A 20481-nucleotide genomic window follows, 5' to 3' on the forward strand; every position below is an offset into this window, starting at 1 on the left:
GTGAGGTTATGATCACCACATTCCGAAAGGACAGAACCAGGAGGAGTGATTCTGGAGAAGGAGAAATAGAAGCATACAAGAGCTGCTCTGTGGGGGAGGCAGAGATGGTTGTGGGAAGCCAGACTTAAAAAAAATATTAGCATTCAGGGGCGCCTGGGTGGCTCAGTCGGTTGAGCGTCCAACTTCGGCTCAGGTTATGATTTCACGGTTTGTGAGTTCGAGCCCTGCATCGGGCTATGTGCTGACAGCTCAGAGCCTGGAGCCTGCTTCAGATTCTGTGTCTCCCTCTCTCTCTCTACTATCTTCCACTCGCACTCTGTCTCTCTCTCTCAAAAATAAAATAAACATTAAAATTTTTTTAAAATATTAGCATTCAGCAATTGGGAAAGATGAGGACCAGTGGAGACAGGGACTCCTTCTCAACCCTGGGTACATATTAGAATCACCAAAGAAAGTTAAAATATCGATGTCTGGGCCCCACCTCAAGATTTGGACTTAATTTGTCTGAGGTGCTCTATTGTGCCACCAGGGTTGAGATGGCTGGTCTATAGAATCAAAAGTGTGAACAGAGATCTAGTCGCAAGGTCCTGACGTATCAAAGAAAGGCACACTACCTAGACCGTAAATAAAGCAAGCTTAGGTCAAATAAAACAAAGCACCACTTAGCACGGCCAAGATAAACATTTAGAGCTAGAGACCGGTCTTGGCCTGGGTGTTGAAAAAAAATTGGGTGCCACGTGAACCCAGAAGCAAGGGAAGCCTGTTACTGGAGAAGGAAAAGAAAGCTACCATGCTTGGCAACCCATGAGCGTGCTTTGGCCCACTGGCTATAGAAGCAGTGTGTGCTTTAACCAGGGCTAAGACCCTCCACGTATGTGGCCTTGGTGTGGCTCCCCGACTACTAAAGCACACTGTAGAACCTGGATCATAATGCCAGCTTGAGAGCCAAAGGGGGTAGGAATGGGTTCTACACAATCCAAGTAAATGCAAATGCTAAATGTCATTAAACGTAGTTAACATGTGCCTGAATGATTTGATAGTTTATGGATGAACTAGAAGTTCGTCTATCTGCCATAACAAACATAAAGGCAAGCAACTTCCTCTAAATTGACACCTTAGAGACACCTGGGCAGCTCAGTCAGTTAAGCCTCCAACTCTTGATTTTGGCTCAGGTCATGATATTGTGGTTTGTGAGTTCAAGGTCCACATCGGGCGGGCTCTGTGCTGACAGTGTGGAGCCTGCTTGGGATTCTCTCTCTCTCCCTCTCTGTCATTCCCATGCTCCCTCTAATTAAATAAATAAATTTGTTAAAAGGTTTTTTTAATATTTTTAAAAGAAGCAATTGAATCCACTGGCCAACTGTTATCATACCAACTCAGCATTGATTCATTCTTTCACTCACAGCACTAAAACAATCCTAAAATTTGTATGGAACCACAAAAGACCCTGAAGAGCCAAAGCAATCTTGAAAAAGAAAAACAAAACTGGAAGTTTCCAGATTCCAAGTTACATTACAAAGTGGCAGTAATTAAAACACTACGATACTGGCATAAAAATAGACACATAGATCAATGGAATAGAACAGAAACCCAGAAATAAACCCACAATCGTATGGTCAATCAATCTTCAGCAAAGGAGGAATCAACATACGATGGGAAAAAGTTTCTTCAACGAATGGTGTTGGGGAAACTGAACAGTCACGTGCAAAAGAATGAAACTGGACCACTTTCTTTCACTATCACAAAAATAAACTCAAAATGGATTAAAGACCTAAATGTGAGACCTGAAACCATAAAAATCCTTGAAGAGAGCACATGCAGTAATCTCTCTGACATTGGCTGTAGCCACATCTTTCTAGATGTGTCTCCTGAGGCAAAGGAAATAAGAAGCAAAAAATAGATTACTGGAACAACATCAAAATCAGAAGTTTCTGCACAGTGAAGGAAACAATCAACAAAACTAAAAGGCAACCAATGGAATGGGAGAAGATATTTGCAAATGACGTATCCAATAAAGGGTTAGTATCCAAAATATATAAGGAAATGATACAATTCAATACCCAAAAAACAATCCAATTAAAAAATGGGCAGAGCACATGAGCAGACATCTCTCCAAAAAGGACATACAGATGGCCAACAGACTCATGAAAAGATGCTCAACCTTACTCATCATCAGAGAAAAGCAAATCAAAATCACAATGCAGTATCACTTTATACCTGTCAGAATAGCTAACATCAACAACACAAGAAACAAGTGGTGGCAAGGTTGTGGAGAAAAAGGACCCCTTTGCACTGTTCGTGGGAATGCAAATTGGTGCAGCCACTGTGGAAAACTGTATGGAGGTTCCTCAAAAAGTTAAAAATACAACTACTGTATGATCCAGGAATTACACGACTGGGTATTTACCAAAAAAAAAAATACAAAAACACTAATTCAAAGAGATACATGCACCCATATGTTTATAGCAGAGTCACTTACCAAACTATGGAAGCAGCCCAAGTGTCCATCATAGACGAATGGACAAAAAAGATGTGGTGTGTGTATGCATGTGTGTGGTCGTGTGTGTATGTATATATATAACGGAATATTATTCACCCACTAAAAAAATGAAGTCTTGCCATTTGCAATGACATGGATGTAGCTAGAGGGTATAACGCTAAGCAAAATAAGTCAATCAGGAAAAGACAAATACCATATGATCTCACCCATATGTGGAATTTAAGAAACAAAACAAATGAGCAAAGGAAAAGCAGAGAGAGAGAAAGAGAGAGAGAGAGACAAACCAAGAAACAGACTCTTAACTATAGGGAACAAACTGATGGCTACCAGATGGGAGGTGGGTAGGATGGCGGGGGAGATAGGGGATGGGGATTAAGAGTACACTTATGATGATTAAATTAAAAGAAATATAATAAATGTTTTAGCAAAGTAATGAGATCACGCTTGCAAACCTTAGCACAGGGCAGATGTTCAGTAAACAGTAGTTCTTATCTCTGTAATTATCAACATCATCATCATCATCTGGGGACTCTGGCATCAGACAGACAAAAATAAATTTAAAAATTCATTCCTTCGTTCAAAAACCATTTAATAAGCATTTACCACCCCCGTCCTTCCCTAGATGCTGAAACTTGGAAGACCGCAGAGCCTTACACACTGGAGATGCAAGTGTGTAAATCTATATATTTAATACAGGAAAATAAGTGTGACCATGCCACACCAAAATTATCACTTTTGATAAGCCCCTAACACAGAGACCACTGGTTGCTTACCAAAACTCCATGCTCTCCTCTTCTTTCTGGACCTACAGCTAGACTGTATTTTCTAGCCTCCCTTGCTATGGCAGGCTATGAGATGTACCTGTGAGACTGAATTCCAGCCAGAGGAAGTAAACAGAGCAACATGTGCTACTCCCAGACCTAGCCCATAGAAACATTGTGTGCATGCTCCTGCACACCCCTCTGGGCTCTTCTCCCCCCTCAGATAACTGTAGAATAACCCTCAGGGTCACCCTAGAAGTCATAGTTGAAACTGACTAAGCCTCCATCATGCGGGGCTCCTGAAAAGTTATATGGAGAAGAGCCACCCCAGTAACTTGTTTACCCACCTGAACTATTACTTCAGCAAGAAGTGAACTATTGTGTTTTACTCATTTATTTTTTGGTCTGTTTGTTAGAGCGGCTAGCTGAGCATGACCCTAGCTAGCATAGCACCTTTCACTAAGAATGCAGATAATAATAAAGAACTCCACTTACAAGTGCAGCAGTTAGCCCACTGAGATACCATTTGAATCAAATATCCACACATCAGAGCCCTGCTCAACAGACCTTTTCCCAAATTTCTCCCAACCTGACAGATTTAACAGCCCCCTCACAATTTCTAAAAATCATGGTGGTGGGAGGGTGGGGGTGCGGTGCAGAAGATACTCAAAGATAGGGACTGGGTATCATATTTGACCCTCGCTGCAGCCGGCCACATAGTAGGTGCTCAATGAAAGAGTATATTTAAAAACTGAAATGCTGAAAACATGAGCAGAAAGAGTTCTGGGCAAAATAATCTCCCCTATGCTTTGTGCTAAAGAATTCTGGAGCTTTGGTAATGTTGAGTTCAAGCACTGTTGAGCAGTAACAAAGGTGATTTTAAAGAAAAGTTGTGGCCTTGCCCACAGGGTGCCCCCATAGTCCAACTCTCCCTTAAGACAAAAATGAAGGCTGGGACCTCAGCTTCTCATTAAAATTAAATAAACACAACAATTTCACTCTTTTCTAAATCATGAGGCTCACTTTTGAATTAATATTAGAGACCCCTGTCATTTCTGGCCCTTGCCCATGACCTACATCTGAAACCATTTGTTAACAAAATACTTTCTGATTAAACACCTGCTGACAAAAACTTATTTCCTTTGCACAGATTCCTTCTCTCCTGTGCTCTGCCCCATTATTCCAGCCATTTTAGCTGCTCCAAGCCTTGGCCTCTGCCTCCTCGGTTCAGTGGGATTTTGCTTCTCTTGGATTCCTGCTCCCTGCACCCCCGTCAATAACATGTCTTTATGGGGCTACATTTGTGACTTTCTGTTCTCAGGGATTCCACTTCCGTGTTGATGGTTTTTCAGTGCCTGAAAATGGTTGGCTTATGTATTTTATCCTGTTGTTCGGCTGTTTCCAGAAGAGTGTCCACCCCAGTACCAGTTATTTTATGGGCACTAGAAAAATGTTTACAGTAGCCTGTCCCTAAAAACTTCTAAGGCCATGCCCTGAGTAAATCAACAGGGGAGACAGACTTGAGAGGTTGAGTCTTAGTGAGTTAGAGAATCTTGGGAAATACCTGGCATTTTCTACAAATATACCCTAACAAAGCAGAAAACCAAACCTAAATAGGCTCAAAGGAATCAGCCAGTAATTAAACCGCCTGCTAGAGAACTTTTTTAATTTGTTTAACCTTCCTGAGAGAAAGGTAATGTTGTATCATGCACAATGTCCATTTTACCATCAAAACTTACTAGACATGCAAAGAAACAGGAGTAAGTGACCCGTGAAAGACACAAAGCCAGCAATAAAAACTGATCTCAGCCCTCTGGCCTTTTTCACTTTTACTCTATCCCCAACTTCATGGAAGATGGCACCTGCGTTGTCCTCACGGGAAAAGGCTGGTCAAGGCTTCCAGGTCACACAACAGACAGGGCCTGTGCTGGATCTGGCCCTGTCAAGGGGACTGGTGTTTTGTTCTCCTTACTCCTTCCTAGTTCCACTGTTTATGCTTTTAAAATAAACAGGACTTGATCACCAAAAATAAACAAATGAAACACACACACACACACACACACACACACACACACACACACACACACACACCTGTTCTCAAGACAGCCAGACTCATAACCTAGAGATCAAGAGTTGCATGCTCCTCCAACTGAGCCAGCCAGGCGCCCTCCAAAGAAAAGACTTTAAAAGCAGGAAATATAAATATGTATCTAATAAAGATAATAAAGATAAATACAATCTTACTAAGTGGAAGATATGGAAACTGCAAAAGTGCAAAGAAATAGAAAACACAAACAAAAACAAATGTAATTGGTTTCATACTTCCTGATTTCAAAACTATTACAAAGTTACTGTGTAGTACTGGCATAAGGACAGAAAAATAGATCAGTTATTAGATTTGGGATTCTAGGGGCGCCTGGGTGGCTCAGTCGGTTAAGCATCTGACTTCGGCTCGGGTCATGATCTCACAGTTTTTGAGTTTGAGCCCCGCATCAGGCTCCGTGCTGACAGCTCAGAGCCTGGAGCCTGCTTTGGTTTCTGCATCTCGCTCTCTCTCTCTCTCTGCCCCTCCCCTGCTTGCTCTCTCTCTCTCTCTCTCTCTGTCTCTCGAAAATGAACATTTTTTTAAAAATAAAAAATAAAAAGAATTGAGATTCCAGAAATAAAACCTTGAATTTCAACAAAGGTACCAAGAAATGAGGAAAGAAATGGGGAAATGGTACTGGGACAACTGGATGTCCACACACAAAAGAAGGAAGTTGGACCCTTTCCTCACACAATACACAAAAAAATTAACATTTTGAAAAATGGATCGTAGACCTAAATTCAATAACTAAAACTATAAAACCACTTGACGCTAACACAAGAGTAACCTTTATTAATTGGGTTAAGCAATGGTTTCTTAGCTACTATAATACCAAAAAGTACAAGCAATCAAAGAACAATAGACAAACTGCCTTCCATCAAAATTTATTTTTTTTTTCTAATCTATAGACCAGTGTTTTTTATTTATTTATTTATTTTTTAATTTTTTAATATATGAAATTTACTGTCAAATTGGTTTCCATTAAACACCCAGTGCTCATCCCAAAAGGTTCCCTCCTCAATACCCATCACCCACCCTGCCCTCCCTCCCACCCCCCATCAACCCTCAGTTTGTTCTCAGTTTTTAACAGTCTCTTATGCTTTGGCTCTCTCCCACTCTAACCTCTTTTTTTTTTTTTTTTTTTTCCCTTCCCCTCCCCCATGGGTTTCTGTTATGTTTCTCAGGATCCACATAAGAGTGAAACCATATGGTATCTGTCTTTCTCTGTATGGCTTATTTCACTTAGCATCACACTCTCCAGTTCCATCCATGTTGCTACAAAAGGCCATATTTCATTTTTTCTCATTGCCACGTAGTATTCCATTGTGTATATAAACCACAATTTCTTTATCCATTCATCAGTTGATGGACATTTAGGCTCTTTCCATAATTTGGCTATTGTTGAGAGTGCCGCTATAAACATTGGGGTACAGGTGCCCCTATGCATCAGTACTCCTGTATCCCTTGGATAAATTCCTAGCAGTGCTATTGCTGGGTCATAGGGTAGGTCTATTTTTAATTTTCTGAGGAACCTCCACACTGCTTTCCAGAGCGGCTGCACCAATTTGCATTCCCACCAACAGTGCAAGAGGGTTCCTGTTTCTCCACATCCTCTCCAGCATCTATAGTCTCCTGATTTCTTCATTTTTCCATCAAAATTTAAAATGTTTCAAAAGACACCATTAATAAAGTGAATATACAACCCAGAGAATTGGGAGGAAATATTTCTAAGTCATATATCAGAATAGGGACTTGTATCCAAAATATATAAAGAACTTTCACAACTCAACAAATAAAAAGACAATTAACCTAATTTGAAAATGAGCAAAGGGCATAAACAGACATTTCTCCAAGACGACACGCAAGAAATATTCAACAGCACATGAAAAGATGTTCACCATTATTAGTCATGAAGGAAACACAAATCAAAACTACAATGACATACCACTTCACACCTCTAGGATGGCTCTGATAAAAAAGACAAACAATAACAAGGTTGATGAGGATGTGGAGAAATGAGAACCCTCAGACATTGCTGGTGGGAATGTAAAATAGTACAGCCACTTTGTAAAACAGCCTAGCAATCCCTGAAAAAGTTAGCCAGTCATTCCACTCTAGACACACACACACACACACACACACACACACACACACACCCCTGAACTTGAACATTCATTGCAGCATTATTCATAGTAACCAGAAAGTGGAAATCCAAATGTCCATCAACAGATAAACAAATGTGGTATATCCGCAGAAGGGAATATTATTTAGCTATAAAAAGAACTAATACATGTTAATTCTAATACTAATACATGTTACAATATGGCTTAACACTAAAAACAGGCTCAGTTAAAAGGCCCAGACATAAAACACTATACGTTATAGGATTCCACTTATATAAAATGTCTAGAATAGGGAAATCCACAGAGACAGAGATTAGATTAGTGGTTTCCTGGACTTAGAAGGAGGGAAGAAAGGTGAATGGCTGTCAGTGAGTATGAGGTTTCTTTTTAGGATGATGAAAATGTTCTAACATTAGACAGCAGTGATGGATGCACAACTCTGTGAATATAATAAAAACTACTGACTTATATTTTTAAGGGATGGATTTTATTATTATATCTCAACAAAGCTGACCTGGAATTATTTTCAAAAAATGGAACTCCTAGAACTAAAAATTACAATAACTAAAAAGAAAAACATCATCAGATGAGCTTAACAGCAAACTGGAGAAGGCGAGCAAAGATCAGTGAAGCTAAGGCTGGATCAATAGAAATGATCTGATCTAGAAAACAGAGGACTAGAGACTGGAATAAAATTTAACAGAGTTTCAGAATTGGTGGGACCACAGAGTCTAACATACATGTGATGGGAGCTCCAGTAAAAGAAGAGGATGAAAATAGGGCAGAAAAATAATTGAAGAAATAGTGATTGAAATCATCCCCACAAGTTGATAAAATACAGTAATGTCCACATTCAAGAAGGTCAACAAACTCAAAGTTAAGAAAAATACAAAGAAAATTACACCTGCACACATCATGGTCAAACCACTGAACTCCAAAAATAAAAATAAAATATCAAAAGCTACCAGATTATAAAGGTATTCTACATGAATAAAATAAAAATCTGGATTAAGGCTGACTTCTCAGCAGACCCATGGAGACCCACAGAGAACACCTGGAGTGCTCAACGGAATAAACTGTCAACGCATTATTCTATATCCAATGCAACTATTCTTCCAAAAGGAGAGTGAAATAGACAGCTTTCCATAAAAACACAAGCTGAGCAGGGGCACCTGAGTGGCTCAGTCAGTTAAGCGCCCGACTTCGGCTCAGGTCATGATCTCGTGGTTCCTGAGTTCAAGCCCCACGTCAGGCTCTTTGCTAACAGCTTGGAGCCTGGAGCCTGCTTCAGATTCCCTGTCTCCCTCTCTCTCTCTGCCCCTCCCCTGCTCACTCTCTCTCTCTCTCTCTCTCTCTCAAAAATAAATAAACATTAAAATATTTTTAAAAAACACACACAAGCTGAGAGAATTTGTCACCAGCAGAACCACACTTCAAGCCACACTAATGGAGGTCCTTCAGGCTCCAGGGAAATGGCAACAGATGGAAGCCAGAAAGTTGTGTCTGGGAAGTCTTGTCTCCCTCCCCCTTGAGGAGAGGAGAAAGAGACTGGCAGCCCCTGGTCTCAATGGACGATGAACCATGGAGCTTTTTATATGTTATAAGCTACTACTTTTCAAATGACAGGTTTAACCCAATGGCTGGTGATCTAAAGGTCTGCCAACAGCATTTTAAAAAATATTAACACCGTGGAGTGGACCAGAAAAGAACAAAACACAAACACCCCTTTAAAAAAGCCAGAAACAATAAATGCTCACGTGATAATAATACGCTTTCCAAAAATCTATTAATGAAACTACAGCTCATTATGTTGGGCAATGTCTTATATAAATAGCACAAATATCACTGTGACATTCTTCCTAACGTTTAATGTTGATGAACTAGAACTGGCCTCCTGCAGTTGGACTATGAAACCTGTGTAACTTACAACTTACTGTCTGTTTTCTGACCTGCCTGTCAGGAAGCTTGCACATAAGTTTTTGTTCAACGATAGTACCTATTCTTAGTCTAGGTTTTATGATATAATACTGTGCTCCCAATCCTTCATGATTTCACACTTGTTCATTTATCCTTGTTTTAAGTTTTATTGTTATCTGGATTTTCTTCTTTTGTAAACTATTTGAAGATAAGTAATACATAGAAATAGTTATTTGATACAGGCACAAATAAAAAGATTGAAAAGGAATTGAGTGAACAATTATCATACTATTTAAAATAAGGGAAATTTTATTCTTACTTATTTGTATTTAAACATTTTTCGCAATGGAAGTATATTATTGCTTTTTTTAAGCTATGTTTAATTAGCTTATGATGAATATCAGGCATCAAGGACTGTTAGAAAATGGGAATTATCCCTATGTCAGTGAATAAGTCAGAAGATACAAAGTATTAAAAAAGAAACCCAAAATGGTATCATTTGCACAGGTGCAGACACACACACACACACACACACACACACACACACACACAAGCACACCCCAGCAAACCAAGACTTAACAGTTTCAACCTATCCCTGAAAAGTCAGTCTGAAACTTCCTGATCAGCACTAGTCAGGTAGTAATCTGTATAATAAAACACTGCCACTCCCTCCCCTGCAAAAAGATGGTTTCCTGGCCTGAAACAATCTGTCTGCATTTGCTGATAACTTCTTGTCCCACCCTCCTTCCTATAAAAAACTTCCATTTTGTATAACTCCTCCAAGCTCCCCTCAACTTGCTGGATGGGATGTTGCTGGATTCATGTATGGTTTAATAAAACTATAATTAACAACTTAATTAAAATAAAATTAGATCTTTGATTTTATTCCGTTGAATTTTTACTTGGGCTAATTGGTATCTATACTTTGTTGGCAAAGGGTAGTGTACTTGTGTTTGCCAAACAGGGAAGAAATGATACCAGCTAACGGTGAGAATTGTAATCCTTGAGCAGTATCAGTGAAAGTTAACCTCAATGGAGAGTTTTCAGCCAGACAGACTTAAAAGTTATTTCCCTAAAGTTTCTGGAGGAAAAGCAGGGTTGATGAGAGGAGTCCAAAAAAGACCTAAAGTACATCTTGAAATAATTACTGTACAGTCGGGTTAATTTCATTGGTGCGGTCAGAGCAAGTCAATGTCTGACCCCCACTTCCTCCTTCCCGCCACCAACAACAGTGGATAAGGCTGTGAAAGTATTAAGATCATCTTAGGGTGAAGGTTAAGGTCTTGACAGGCAGGTGTTGTGGTTTACTGATCTTTGTAACTCCAACACTGACCATAGCATCTGGCATACAGTCCAGTTGATAGTTGGCCTCCGAACTGACATGAGTCACACTTACAGGGGCATAATATGGTGAGCCAGGTTTGCTAGAGCCCATCAGGACCCTAAGCACACCTTCTTCCCCCAGTGGTCACTAGCTCAGTTTCCCATGTCCCCGTAAACCCTAAATGTGGAACTCAGGTCATCCGTGCTGGTGAAGACACATCCCCAGTGTAGATCACAGTGGCACATGTCCTTACAAGTTTGGTGATGACAACCAGGCTTCTTGGGCTTGGCCCCACAAAATAAACTAACCATGATGACTCCAGATTGGAAATACAGCTGACTCGAACAACGCAGGGTTAGGGGTGCCAATCCCCTTGGACGATTAAAAATCCGACTGTGACTTTTGACTCCCCCCAAACTTAACTACTAATTGCCTATGGTTCACTGAATGCCTTACCAATAACATAAACAGTCAATTAACACATTTTATATATGTATTATATAACGTATTCTTACAACAAAGTAAACTAGACAAAAGAAAACGTTACTAAGAGAATCATAAGAACATATACATTTACAGTACTATACTGTAAGAAATTTGCGTATAAGTGAACACACGCGGCTCAAAGCCGTGTTGTTCAAGGGTCAAGGATGGTGTATAGGCACAGCCCTGCCTGGACTATGATTACTGCATTTACCTAAGAGCCTTGAAAAATTAGCATCTCCCTTAAAGCCCAGTTCCACCCACATTTCCCATCCCTATTTGCACATATCCACACTTCCTTCTAATGACTTCTTATGAACAGAACAAAAGCAACAAGGTGAGGTGCTGGGAAAACAAGTTTGAATTCCAATTTTATCCTTCTGTGATTATTCAGTGGTTGACACAATATAATAGGCATGTTTCTTAACGTCTCTGAGAGTCAGGTTCCTCTTCAATGAAATGGACTTAACATTGACAACAAAATTGTGAGGCAAAGCACCTAGCGAGCACAGTGTCTGGATATACTGGATACTTGAATGTTAGTCTTCCTTTTCTCCGAAAGCCAAGAACATATGGCCTGAGCTACAAGCCTCTGCTTGGTCTGGCTCACTCTTGCCACTCTCCCACTTCACCTCTCTGTTCCAGGTACTCGGCTTCCCCGCTATTTTTTGGACAGCTCAAGCACACTCCTGCCACAAGGTGTTCCGCCTATATTTGCCTTTGCAAGATCATTCTCCAGATATCTTGCAAGTCTTGCTCCTTCATTGAATGCGATCTCTGTTCAAACTCATCTCCATAGAGAGGCCTTTCCTAAACCACCTGATCACAAATAGAGACTGATTCCATTTTGTAACCAGAGGCAGGATCCATGTCTAGCAGCCAAATTTCTGTTCTCCGTGGGCTCTAGGAACGCCACAAATGGGGTGGGACAAGTTTCTCTCAGCCAGCACAAAGAGTCCACAGAAGGGTGGATTTACAGAAAATGGGGTCCTCACTTCATTAAATCAAAGACAAGCTTCACTATAGGCTCTATGACTCTGGTCCAGGAGCCCTGGCCCACAATGGATGATGGCAGAGAAGGTACACATGGAAACCAGATCAGAACCTGAGGCTGGTGTTTGGAACCCACCCCTACCCCTCACACAACCACTTCAATCAGCCAGCAAAGTGGCCCAGGTCCCCACATACAGGCAACTCAGAGGGCATTAGAGATTGCTGGAAAGGACCATATTAGGACTTTGCCTCCCAAAATGACAGGTGCATGGCAAGACACAGCGAGTAAAAGGGCCTTGGACGCCCAGCAGCCACTACAGGGTGACAGACAGCTAGGTGGGCCAGGGCTCTGAGGTCGGATCACAAAACAAAGTCCAGGCAAGCAGAGGGACTCAGAGTACCACAGTCCTCTAGGAAAGCCCCTACATTGTCTAAGATCCTCCCTCCACCTGCCACTTGCCTTCGGGCTTAGATCTAACCTTGCTCAATGGGGCCTTCGGTCCTGGACCGGGGTCCACGTGGTTCCCGAGATATCTCTCCACACCGGCTCCCGAGGTCTCAGGACTAGGACCGACGCCTAGTTCTGGTTCACTATTCATGCCAATGGAGGGGGCACCTCCCCACTTCACACCTCTCTCAAGAACCACGAGAACATAATCCCTTTCCAGGCAAGGTGGACCCTGCCCATGTGTCTGCTCAGTATAACTTGGGAGATGCGGCAGAATAACGTCCTCCTCCCACAAAGTCCACCTCCACTTGCTTTTCCTCTAAGAAAAGTCCCCGGGAAAGGCGTGCCTGTGTTTCCCTTCACCCTGAGGTGCAAATGCCCTTTCTGAGCTCAGGTCTGGGTTAGGGTTGGAGGAGTCGTCCTGAAACCGTGAGAACACTCCAGGGAGGCCAAAGTCAAAGTCGCTGGGGATGAATTCGAACCTCTGTCCTCAGCAGACTGCTGGTGAATTAAACCCCAGCTGTCTGCTTGCCCCACATAACCTGAACTAAACATCCAAGGACTCGCATGAGTTGAGGCAAAAACGCACCGGTAGGAATTGGTAATCAACCACCAAAAAGCTGCTGCACCAGTATTATTATAGTAATAATAAGTGTGGGAAATTGCTCAGGCGTCCCTCGCCTCCCCTACCCCGGCGGAAAAGGGACCAGTCTCCAGCACCTCCCTCTCCAGGTTCACGTGGGGTCACCAGTCCCAAAGGCAAGGAGCTAGGATGCCGGCTCCGTCACTCCCAGCCCCTCTCCCTCCTACCATTCGCCGGGACGCCGGGGACCAGGGTCCCCGGCAGGGGAGACTCACCGCGCAGCCCGGGGGCGGCCATGGTGCGGACACACCGGACGCGAAACCCGGACTGGCCCGCGGCGGCGCCGGCGTCTGCACCGGTTTATTCCGCCGCGGGGCTAATTCCATCGAGCTCAGCGGCGCCCGGACGTGCCCGCCCCCCGCCCGCTCCTCCCCCTGCCCTCCCCCCCACCCCGCGCCGCCCGCCGCGCCGCCAGGGTTCGAGCGGGCGCTCCCGGCTGCGCCCCGGGCGCCCCGGCGCCACGAGCGCCACGTGGGGAAGGAGCGCGCCCGAGGTAGGGGCGAGCCCAGGCCGCGCTGGGGTTCGTGAAGCGGAGGGGCGCGCGGGGCAGACGGCCGCCTGCTCTCCTCCACCCGGGGGAGGTGCCTCCTAACCTGGTTGGGGCGTGAATGTGCAGCCGGATTATCTCGTGCACCGTCTGGCTGATTAGTTTCCAATTCCGCCCCGCCGCCCGGTCCGGGGCACTGCCCGGGTCGGGGTGGGAGGCTCCCTCGCCCAGCTGCCTTCACTCTCACTCGCCCTGGCGACCAGCTGTCCCCACCGTTCCCTAGACTCCACGGGGCGGGAGTAGGGAGGGGAGTAGCGCACAAGAGATAGGACGGGAAGAGGGGCTGCAAGAGGCAGAAGGAGGGGTCGGTCTTAATGGGAGCCTCCCCCCAAGAAGCTTGGGACAGGCGGGAGGAGGGAGACTGTGAAGCGGAGAACGAGAGGAGCGCCATCTCTGCCGCCAGGTTCTGGTGCCCAGCGATGAACTGAGAAGCGAGGGCCCTCTGAAGGGCCAGTGTGGATAATGGAATCTCCACCTCCAAGATGCCCTGAAGCTAAACAAGTTCATTAATGCCAGGAACCCGACAAATGAAATGGTGTTATGTTAAGGTCAAGTATGCTGTTCATTCTTGAGCATGAAGAATGGTTATCTCCTGCACTGATAAGGTAGGCTGGTGGCGATTGCTCCCCACCTGCTGCTAGAGGACAGAGGGGAGCAGACAACACAGAATGAGTCAGGGGCAGCACAGAAGGAGAACCAAAATGTCCCAATCCAGAGCTTTATACTAGCCGCTAGGAATAGTCAGGCTAATGTTAATACAGAACCTCCTCATCCTCAGGCACCCTTCTCAGAGCTTTACCCCTGGAGATCATTTAATAATGACACAACCCTATGAGGCAGTTACTGCTAGTGTGCTGGGCTCAGGGATGAGACTACAGTGTAAAAGGTCAAAGCAACTTGCCTCTAAGAGTCTGCCTGGATCCCCAAGCAGGCAGCCTGCTCAGAGTCCGTGCCCCAACACTTTGCCATTCAGCTTCTTTCTCCCAAACGATGCCTGTCTCCCCTTTCACTCCCAGGGACCCTGTCCCATGTCTCCTCAATGCAAAGAGCACTGGAAACCTTTCTATACAGATCCATTCCCCTTCTTCTCTCCCTCCAGCACTTTCTCAGCCCCTGCATACTCCCTCCTTGCGACGCCACCTAAAAGTCTCCCCTTGGGGGACACTCTGATCTGCTCTGAGAGTATGTAAGAGAGTCCCTGACCCCAGAGGCAGGCCCTGCCCCACAGTACCTGCCGAGAAAGGGAAACTCCTAAGACACACCCCACTTCCGGTTTCTCTTTTTGCAGCCTTTTTACCTTGCTCCTGACATTTTTTTTTTTTAATCCAAACATACAGTTTTTCTGATTTGGCATTTTTCTTGGTAGTGAACTGCTGTATCTGTAGATATGAAAAGAAGTTCAGGCTACGGAGGCACAGGCAGTTGGAAAATTGACACCTGATGCTGGGGAGGTCACCTCACAGAGAAACTGCTGAGTTTCTCTGTGGCCGATGCTTCCAATAACACCTCATCCCCAGGTAGAGTGTTAGGGAATCAGTAAGAAGAGAGACAGTAATTCCCTGCCCCTGGATCTGGTTTCCTACAGAGACCTCAGAGGCTATTCAAAGTTGGAGATGGGATGGATGGACAGATGACCACCTTTGAATTATTCAGCAGTTATATAAGCCTTCTATCCATTCTTCCTTTCCTCTTCTTACTAAATTCCCCACCAAAACTGCTCAACACAACCCATGCTATTTGCCTGTAATGGATCTTCCCTCCAGGTTATTCCCCACAATATCGGAAGCAGTTGAGTCCTAGAAATATGGGAGTCAGGGGCAGCTGGGTGGCTCAGTTGGTTAAGCATCTGACTTCAGCTCAGGTCATGATCTCCCAGTTCCTGGGTTCGAGTCCCGTGTCAGGCTCAATGCTGATAGCTCAGACCCTGATTCTGTCTCTCTCCCTCTCTCTCTCAGAAATAAAGAAACATTAAAAAAAACTTTTTTAATAAATAAATAAATGTGGGAGTCAATGTTTCCCATGACAGCAAGGACTGAATCTGTAAGCAACAGGGATGGCGTGGCTCTGGTGGGATGGCCTGGAAGTTCTTGCCTGGGTGTCAAGGCATCTGGGTTCTGAACCTGACCTGCCCCCCAGCAGCTGTGTGACCTTTGGCAAGTCACTGGTGTTCTCTGAGCTGCTTTTATTCCCTGTAAAGGGGCAGGGGAGGGGCACTGGATTAGATGATGCCCATATCCTTTCCAGCTCCACCATCCAGCACTTTAAGTGAATAGAGTCTCTCCTGTGTTAGAAGGATCTGGAGTGAAAATTCTCCACCAAATTCCTGTCACATACCCAGGGCATTTCCTTCATTCTCATGGGTAGTCTCTCCCCAACTAGAGTCTCCACCATCTTGCCAGCATCTTCATGTAAAGCTTTTTCATAAATATTAAGGAGGGACAATCTCTCCCTGAGAGTGACATTACCAGACAGTGATTTGGGGACCAAGTGAAGTTTGGTGTTATCTACACCTTCCACTAAAAGATGTCTGGAGTAGACAGACCCTCGGCTTCCAGCATCCAGCCCAAAAGAAACTCAGCTCTTTCACCCCTCAGGATAAAGTAAATCCCTAATTCTCTGCCACTGATGATAGAGACGCATATTCCCTGCTTTGAGACTTGATTTCCTCCCATGTTTTTTCTTGTCACTTCTTAGGTTATTATATTATTATAGAGCAATTTACAGTTATCCCCAGACTTTCAGCCATATTTTACCCTCTCAATCCCTTGAGTGAGACTAACATTCCTGTTTTCCAGACAAGGAAATGAAGTCTGAGAACCACTAATGGTCTTGTTTGGGACTACGCAATAGAACAAGGACCATGTGTAGAACCCAGGCCTGCCCCCAAGCCTTGGGGTTCATCTGCCATGGCCCAGCCTATGCTGGATGGGACCCTGTTCCTGCACCTGCCAGCACACTGTTTCCAGCCCCCTCAGTCCTCAGCACCCCTCCCTCCCACAGGGGCCCCTGAGGGTACACAGGACCTTAGAGAGCCAAGGGCTCAGAGAAAGCCCCTTCACACCTGTTCAAGCTCCTTCACCACAAGGTCAGCCACACTGCCAATAACCATGTCTGTCTTGGCAAGAGCCTGGCTCCAGGGCCCACCCCTCTGCTCTGCTCAGAAGCCCCTGGATCCAGAGCTTGGAGACCCTAGTGTTGCTGAGCAAATCCCTTTTACTTTAGGGCACTGGGCAGAGGCCCTCCCCACCCCACAGAGGCAAAGACACCACTTTGTCCCAGAGATTGGCCGTGCCTGGGGCTGGGGCGCTTTCAGATGGAGCCTGTGCTCTCTCCCTCAGAACCAGGTTCAGGGCTCGGGCCCAGCCTACCACTGTCATGTCAGCCTAGAAGACGCATTGAACCATCAGCCTTTTGCAAGGTGAGAGATTGGCCTTTATTGTGGGCTCAGGAGGGCACAAGAGCAGAGCACAGAGAGGGCAGAGCAGCACTCCGGCCAGTCAGGTCCAGTGAGGCAGGCGGCAGGAGGCGTCCAGGGAGGCAGCCTCACTTGCTGCACTTCCTGGGGGAGCACTTGCACTGCATGGCGTTGAGGACTTCATGGTAGATGAGGGAGCCATTGGTGCAGCGCAGGGGCACCCGCATGGGCTCCGTCCGAGTGGGCGAGCAGCAGGAGCACTGGTCCTGCACATCCTCCATGTCGATGGAGTACAAGGCTTTGCTGGCACATTTACCCTGTGACGGGGCAGAGAGAGGCGAGAGTTGCAATGCTGGAGAGTCCTGCTGCGCGCTTTGTAAAGGTAGATCTCAGGAAAGTCTGGCATATCCACTCTCCTTATGGTACTATTACATCCAAATCCCGCTAGCTGCAATTTCTATGCGTATTCTATCAGGAAACATAATGCCCAGCTCCCCTTAAATAACTCTCCATTCTCTTTAGAGGACTTGAATCTGACTACAGTTGTTTTTGGTTTTTTTCTTCTTCTAGGGTCAAAGGTTCCCAGGTACTTCAATACAACATTTGCTTAAAAATATATGCTTCTGGTTCCACTCACATCTCCTCCCTGTGAGTATTCCAGTGCTTCTAATAGGTTACTAGAGATGTGTCCAAACAAGAAGACTCACCCCTCCCCACTTAGGCCTCACTGAAGTCAGGGTCCCCTTACCTCGCAGTAATGAATGTCCACTTCCTCTTCAGACTTACAGTTTCCCACTTTGACATACTGCAGCCTGGCAGTGATATCCTTGCATTCTGTCTCCTCACCTACGGGACAGGAGAGAAATGGGACCTGGGACCTGGGACCTGGCTGGGATTCTGTAGGACACTCTCCAGCCCAGTTCCCTCACTTTACTGGAAATAGGTCAGTTTCACAGTGGCCAGATCACCAAAGCCAGCTGCAAGGAGGGGAGTTAAATTATCCTGGTTTACCTCAGAATCTCCTGGCCCTCCAATCTAGAGATATAGTTATGGCTGGGTTTAACTCACTTAATGGTACAATTTTAACCACAGGAGGAGCCTAGATTCACTGCACTTTGGTGATGTAGATGGATGAGACTTGCTTCTATGTAATTGTAGACTCTAAAAATTATAATGACTGGAGCAGTCTTCTTGTGCTTATAACTATATCCGGAAGCTAATGGGCAATGAAGTAGTCAATAAATATAATTATTATCTATCTGTCTCTGCCTTTGGAAAAGAGGAAAGGCAAATGTCATGGCCACACGAGGGGCTAAGAGGATGCCTGGGAGCCCTGGAGGCCTCCCTTTGGGAATAGCTGTCTCCAGCTCTCTGGCATGGCAGGGATTAGTGGCGTTCAGACCTGAAACTTTACTTGTCCTCACCAATATTTCTAAGATTGAATGCCAGCTCGCCATTCCCCATCTGCACACTGGGAGTTTTCCATTCTTGAATGGCTCCCAAACTAAATCAACCCTAACTACATATTAGCCTGCCTCCCAACTTCCAAATAACTCCATTGTACAGCGAAAGCCTGCCAACCACATTAAAAGAATGAATAAGGAAAACATATTTAGGCCAACATACTATATTCTTTTGCTGTAGGTTTAAATCCTGAGCCTGGCTCCCTCTCCTTATGAAGGGTCTCTGCCTCCTAAAAGTACTGACCAACAAAGGCCTCTTGTTACCTCCCTGCTAGCTTTGCAAATAACAGCCTCTTGACCAAATTCCGTTGTGCAAAGTGTGCCCAGAGAGAAGTCATCTTCTCTGATGGTGTCCTGACTTCATATTCTTAAGCTTATGCAGACAGGAATCATAGAAAGACTTGCTTTCAGAGTGTGTTTCTGCAATCTGCAACCTGGTTATGGCAAAGGCAGGGACTGTCAGAGTGAGCCATCGAGAAGAGAATGACTGGGGTGCCAGGATGGCTCAGTTGGTTATGCATCCGACTGTTGATTTCTGCTCAGGTCATGATATCACCACAGTCAGAGATTGAGCCCAGAGTTGGGCTCCACACTGGGTGGATTTCTCCCTCTCCCTCTGATCCTCCCCCCGCTCATATTCTCTCTCAATAAATAAATAAACAAATAAACAAGCAAACAAACAAGCAAGCAAGCATGGAAGGTATTCACACTTTTCACTCTTTCTTTCTTTACCCAATACTGAACACAGTGAACACGGGCCCAAGAACCCAAAATAAAACAAAAACAACAAAACAAAACAAAACAAAACACTAAACTAAAACCAAAAAACATTAGCACAGGCAAGTAATTCTATATTCAGAGAACACAGCACTAACACTAGGATTCTGCATGTTACTTGTGCTCATGAACCCAAGAATGTGTGGGGAGATTGCTGTCTGATAGGCAGCCTTGCAGGGGTCCATCCCCAAAGCTGCTGCTGTGAGCTATGGGCTGACATAACTGCAAGGTCAAGAGCGGCCGAGAGTGAAGAAGGGGAGGTTAATACATGTAGACCAGTCTTGTGAATCCTTGAGAAGATTCTGTGTTCTCTGTGGCTCCCACAGCATATGGTGGGGAGCTGATGTTAGCCAGCTGGTGGCTTCTCTTTCTCTGGGAGGTGGCTGTCTGACACTCAAAGAATAGATGTATATTGAGTGTCTGCTCTGTCAAGATCATGGATCAAGGGTGCCTTCCAGGAGCTCTGGTGGGAAAAATAAGATATGAGCCACCCACACCTCTGGGAGGGGAAAGGCAGATAAGAGGAGAGTAATAGTTAGGAGTTCAGATGAAAAAAGGAAGAAACTGCTTCACAGGCGTCTGAATGGTGATCTGAGAAGGAGGCAGTCTAAGAACATTCAGGGAAGGTGGCAGTTTCCTGCAGAACTGAACCTAGCGACTGGCCAATAATTAAGAATTATCTTTCCAGAATAAAGCTTCCTCCAAAGAATAGTCCCTAGACTTGGTCTGACGGATTTCAAGGGACAAGCTAGTGGTCATGTACTTACATGTGTCACAGCAGGTGCCTGGAATTTTCATGATTTTCCCCTAAGAAAACAACAAATTCCCAGATTAGGCACAAATAGTACACAGTGGATGCTGTCGGGTCACTCCAGGCCAATTCCTGGTTTTGGACTCAGCCCCGAGCTTCAGTCTCTAGACATAAACTGTGCAATGCCATCACAAATGTGAGCAGACTGACCCCCCCCTCCCCCCACCTGACCAGCCTGTAACAACTCTGA

At 44.8% G+C, this 20481-nt stretch overlaps 1 protein-coding gene across 1 annotated transcript in view; it reads right to left on the reverse strand.

Annotated features, from left to right (window-relative positions):
* Positions 1-17234: 17234 nt before the first annotated feature.
* The window catches only part of VWF (von Willebrand factor), a 137783-nt gene continuing 134536 nt past the window's right edge, over positions 17235-20481 (reverse strand). The window contains exons 50-52 of the mRNA XM_042945594.1: positions 20248-20287; positions 17989-18086; positions 17235-17557 (exon numbers count right to left, since the gene is read on the reverse strand). Coding sequence (XP_042801528.1) covers positions 17369-17557; positions 17989-18086; positions 20248-20287 — 327 coding nt within the window. The 3' untranslated portion in view covers positions 17235-17368. The remainder of the gene's footprint in view (positions 17558-17988; positions 18087-20247; positions 20288-20481) is intronic.

The sequence above is a fragment of the Panthera leo genome, chromosome B4 (genome assembly GCF_018350215.1).
Source record: "Panthera leo isolate Ple1 chromosome B4, P.leo_Ple1_pat1.1, whole genome shotgun sequence".
Classification (NCBI taxonomy): Eukaryota; Metazoa; Chordata; class Mammalia; order Carnivora; family Felidae; genus Panthera; species Panthera leo.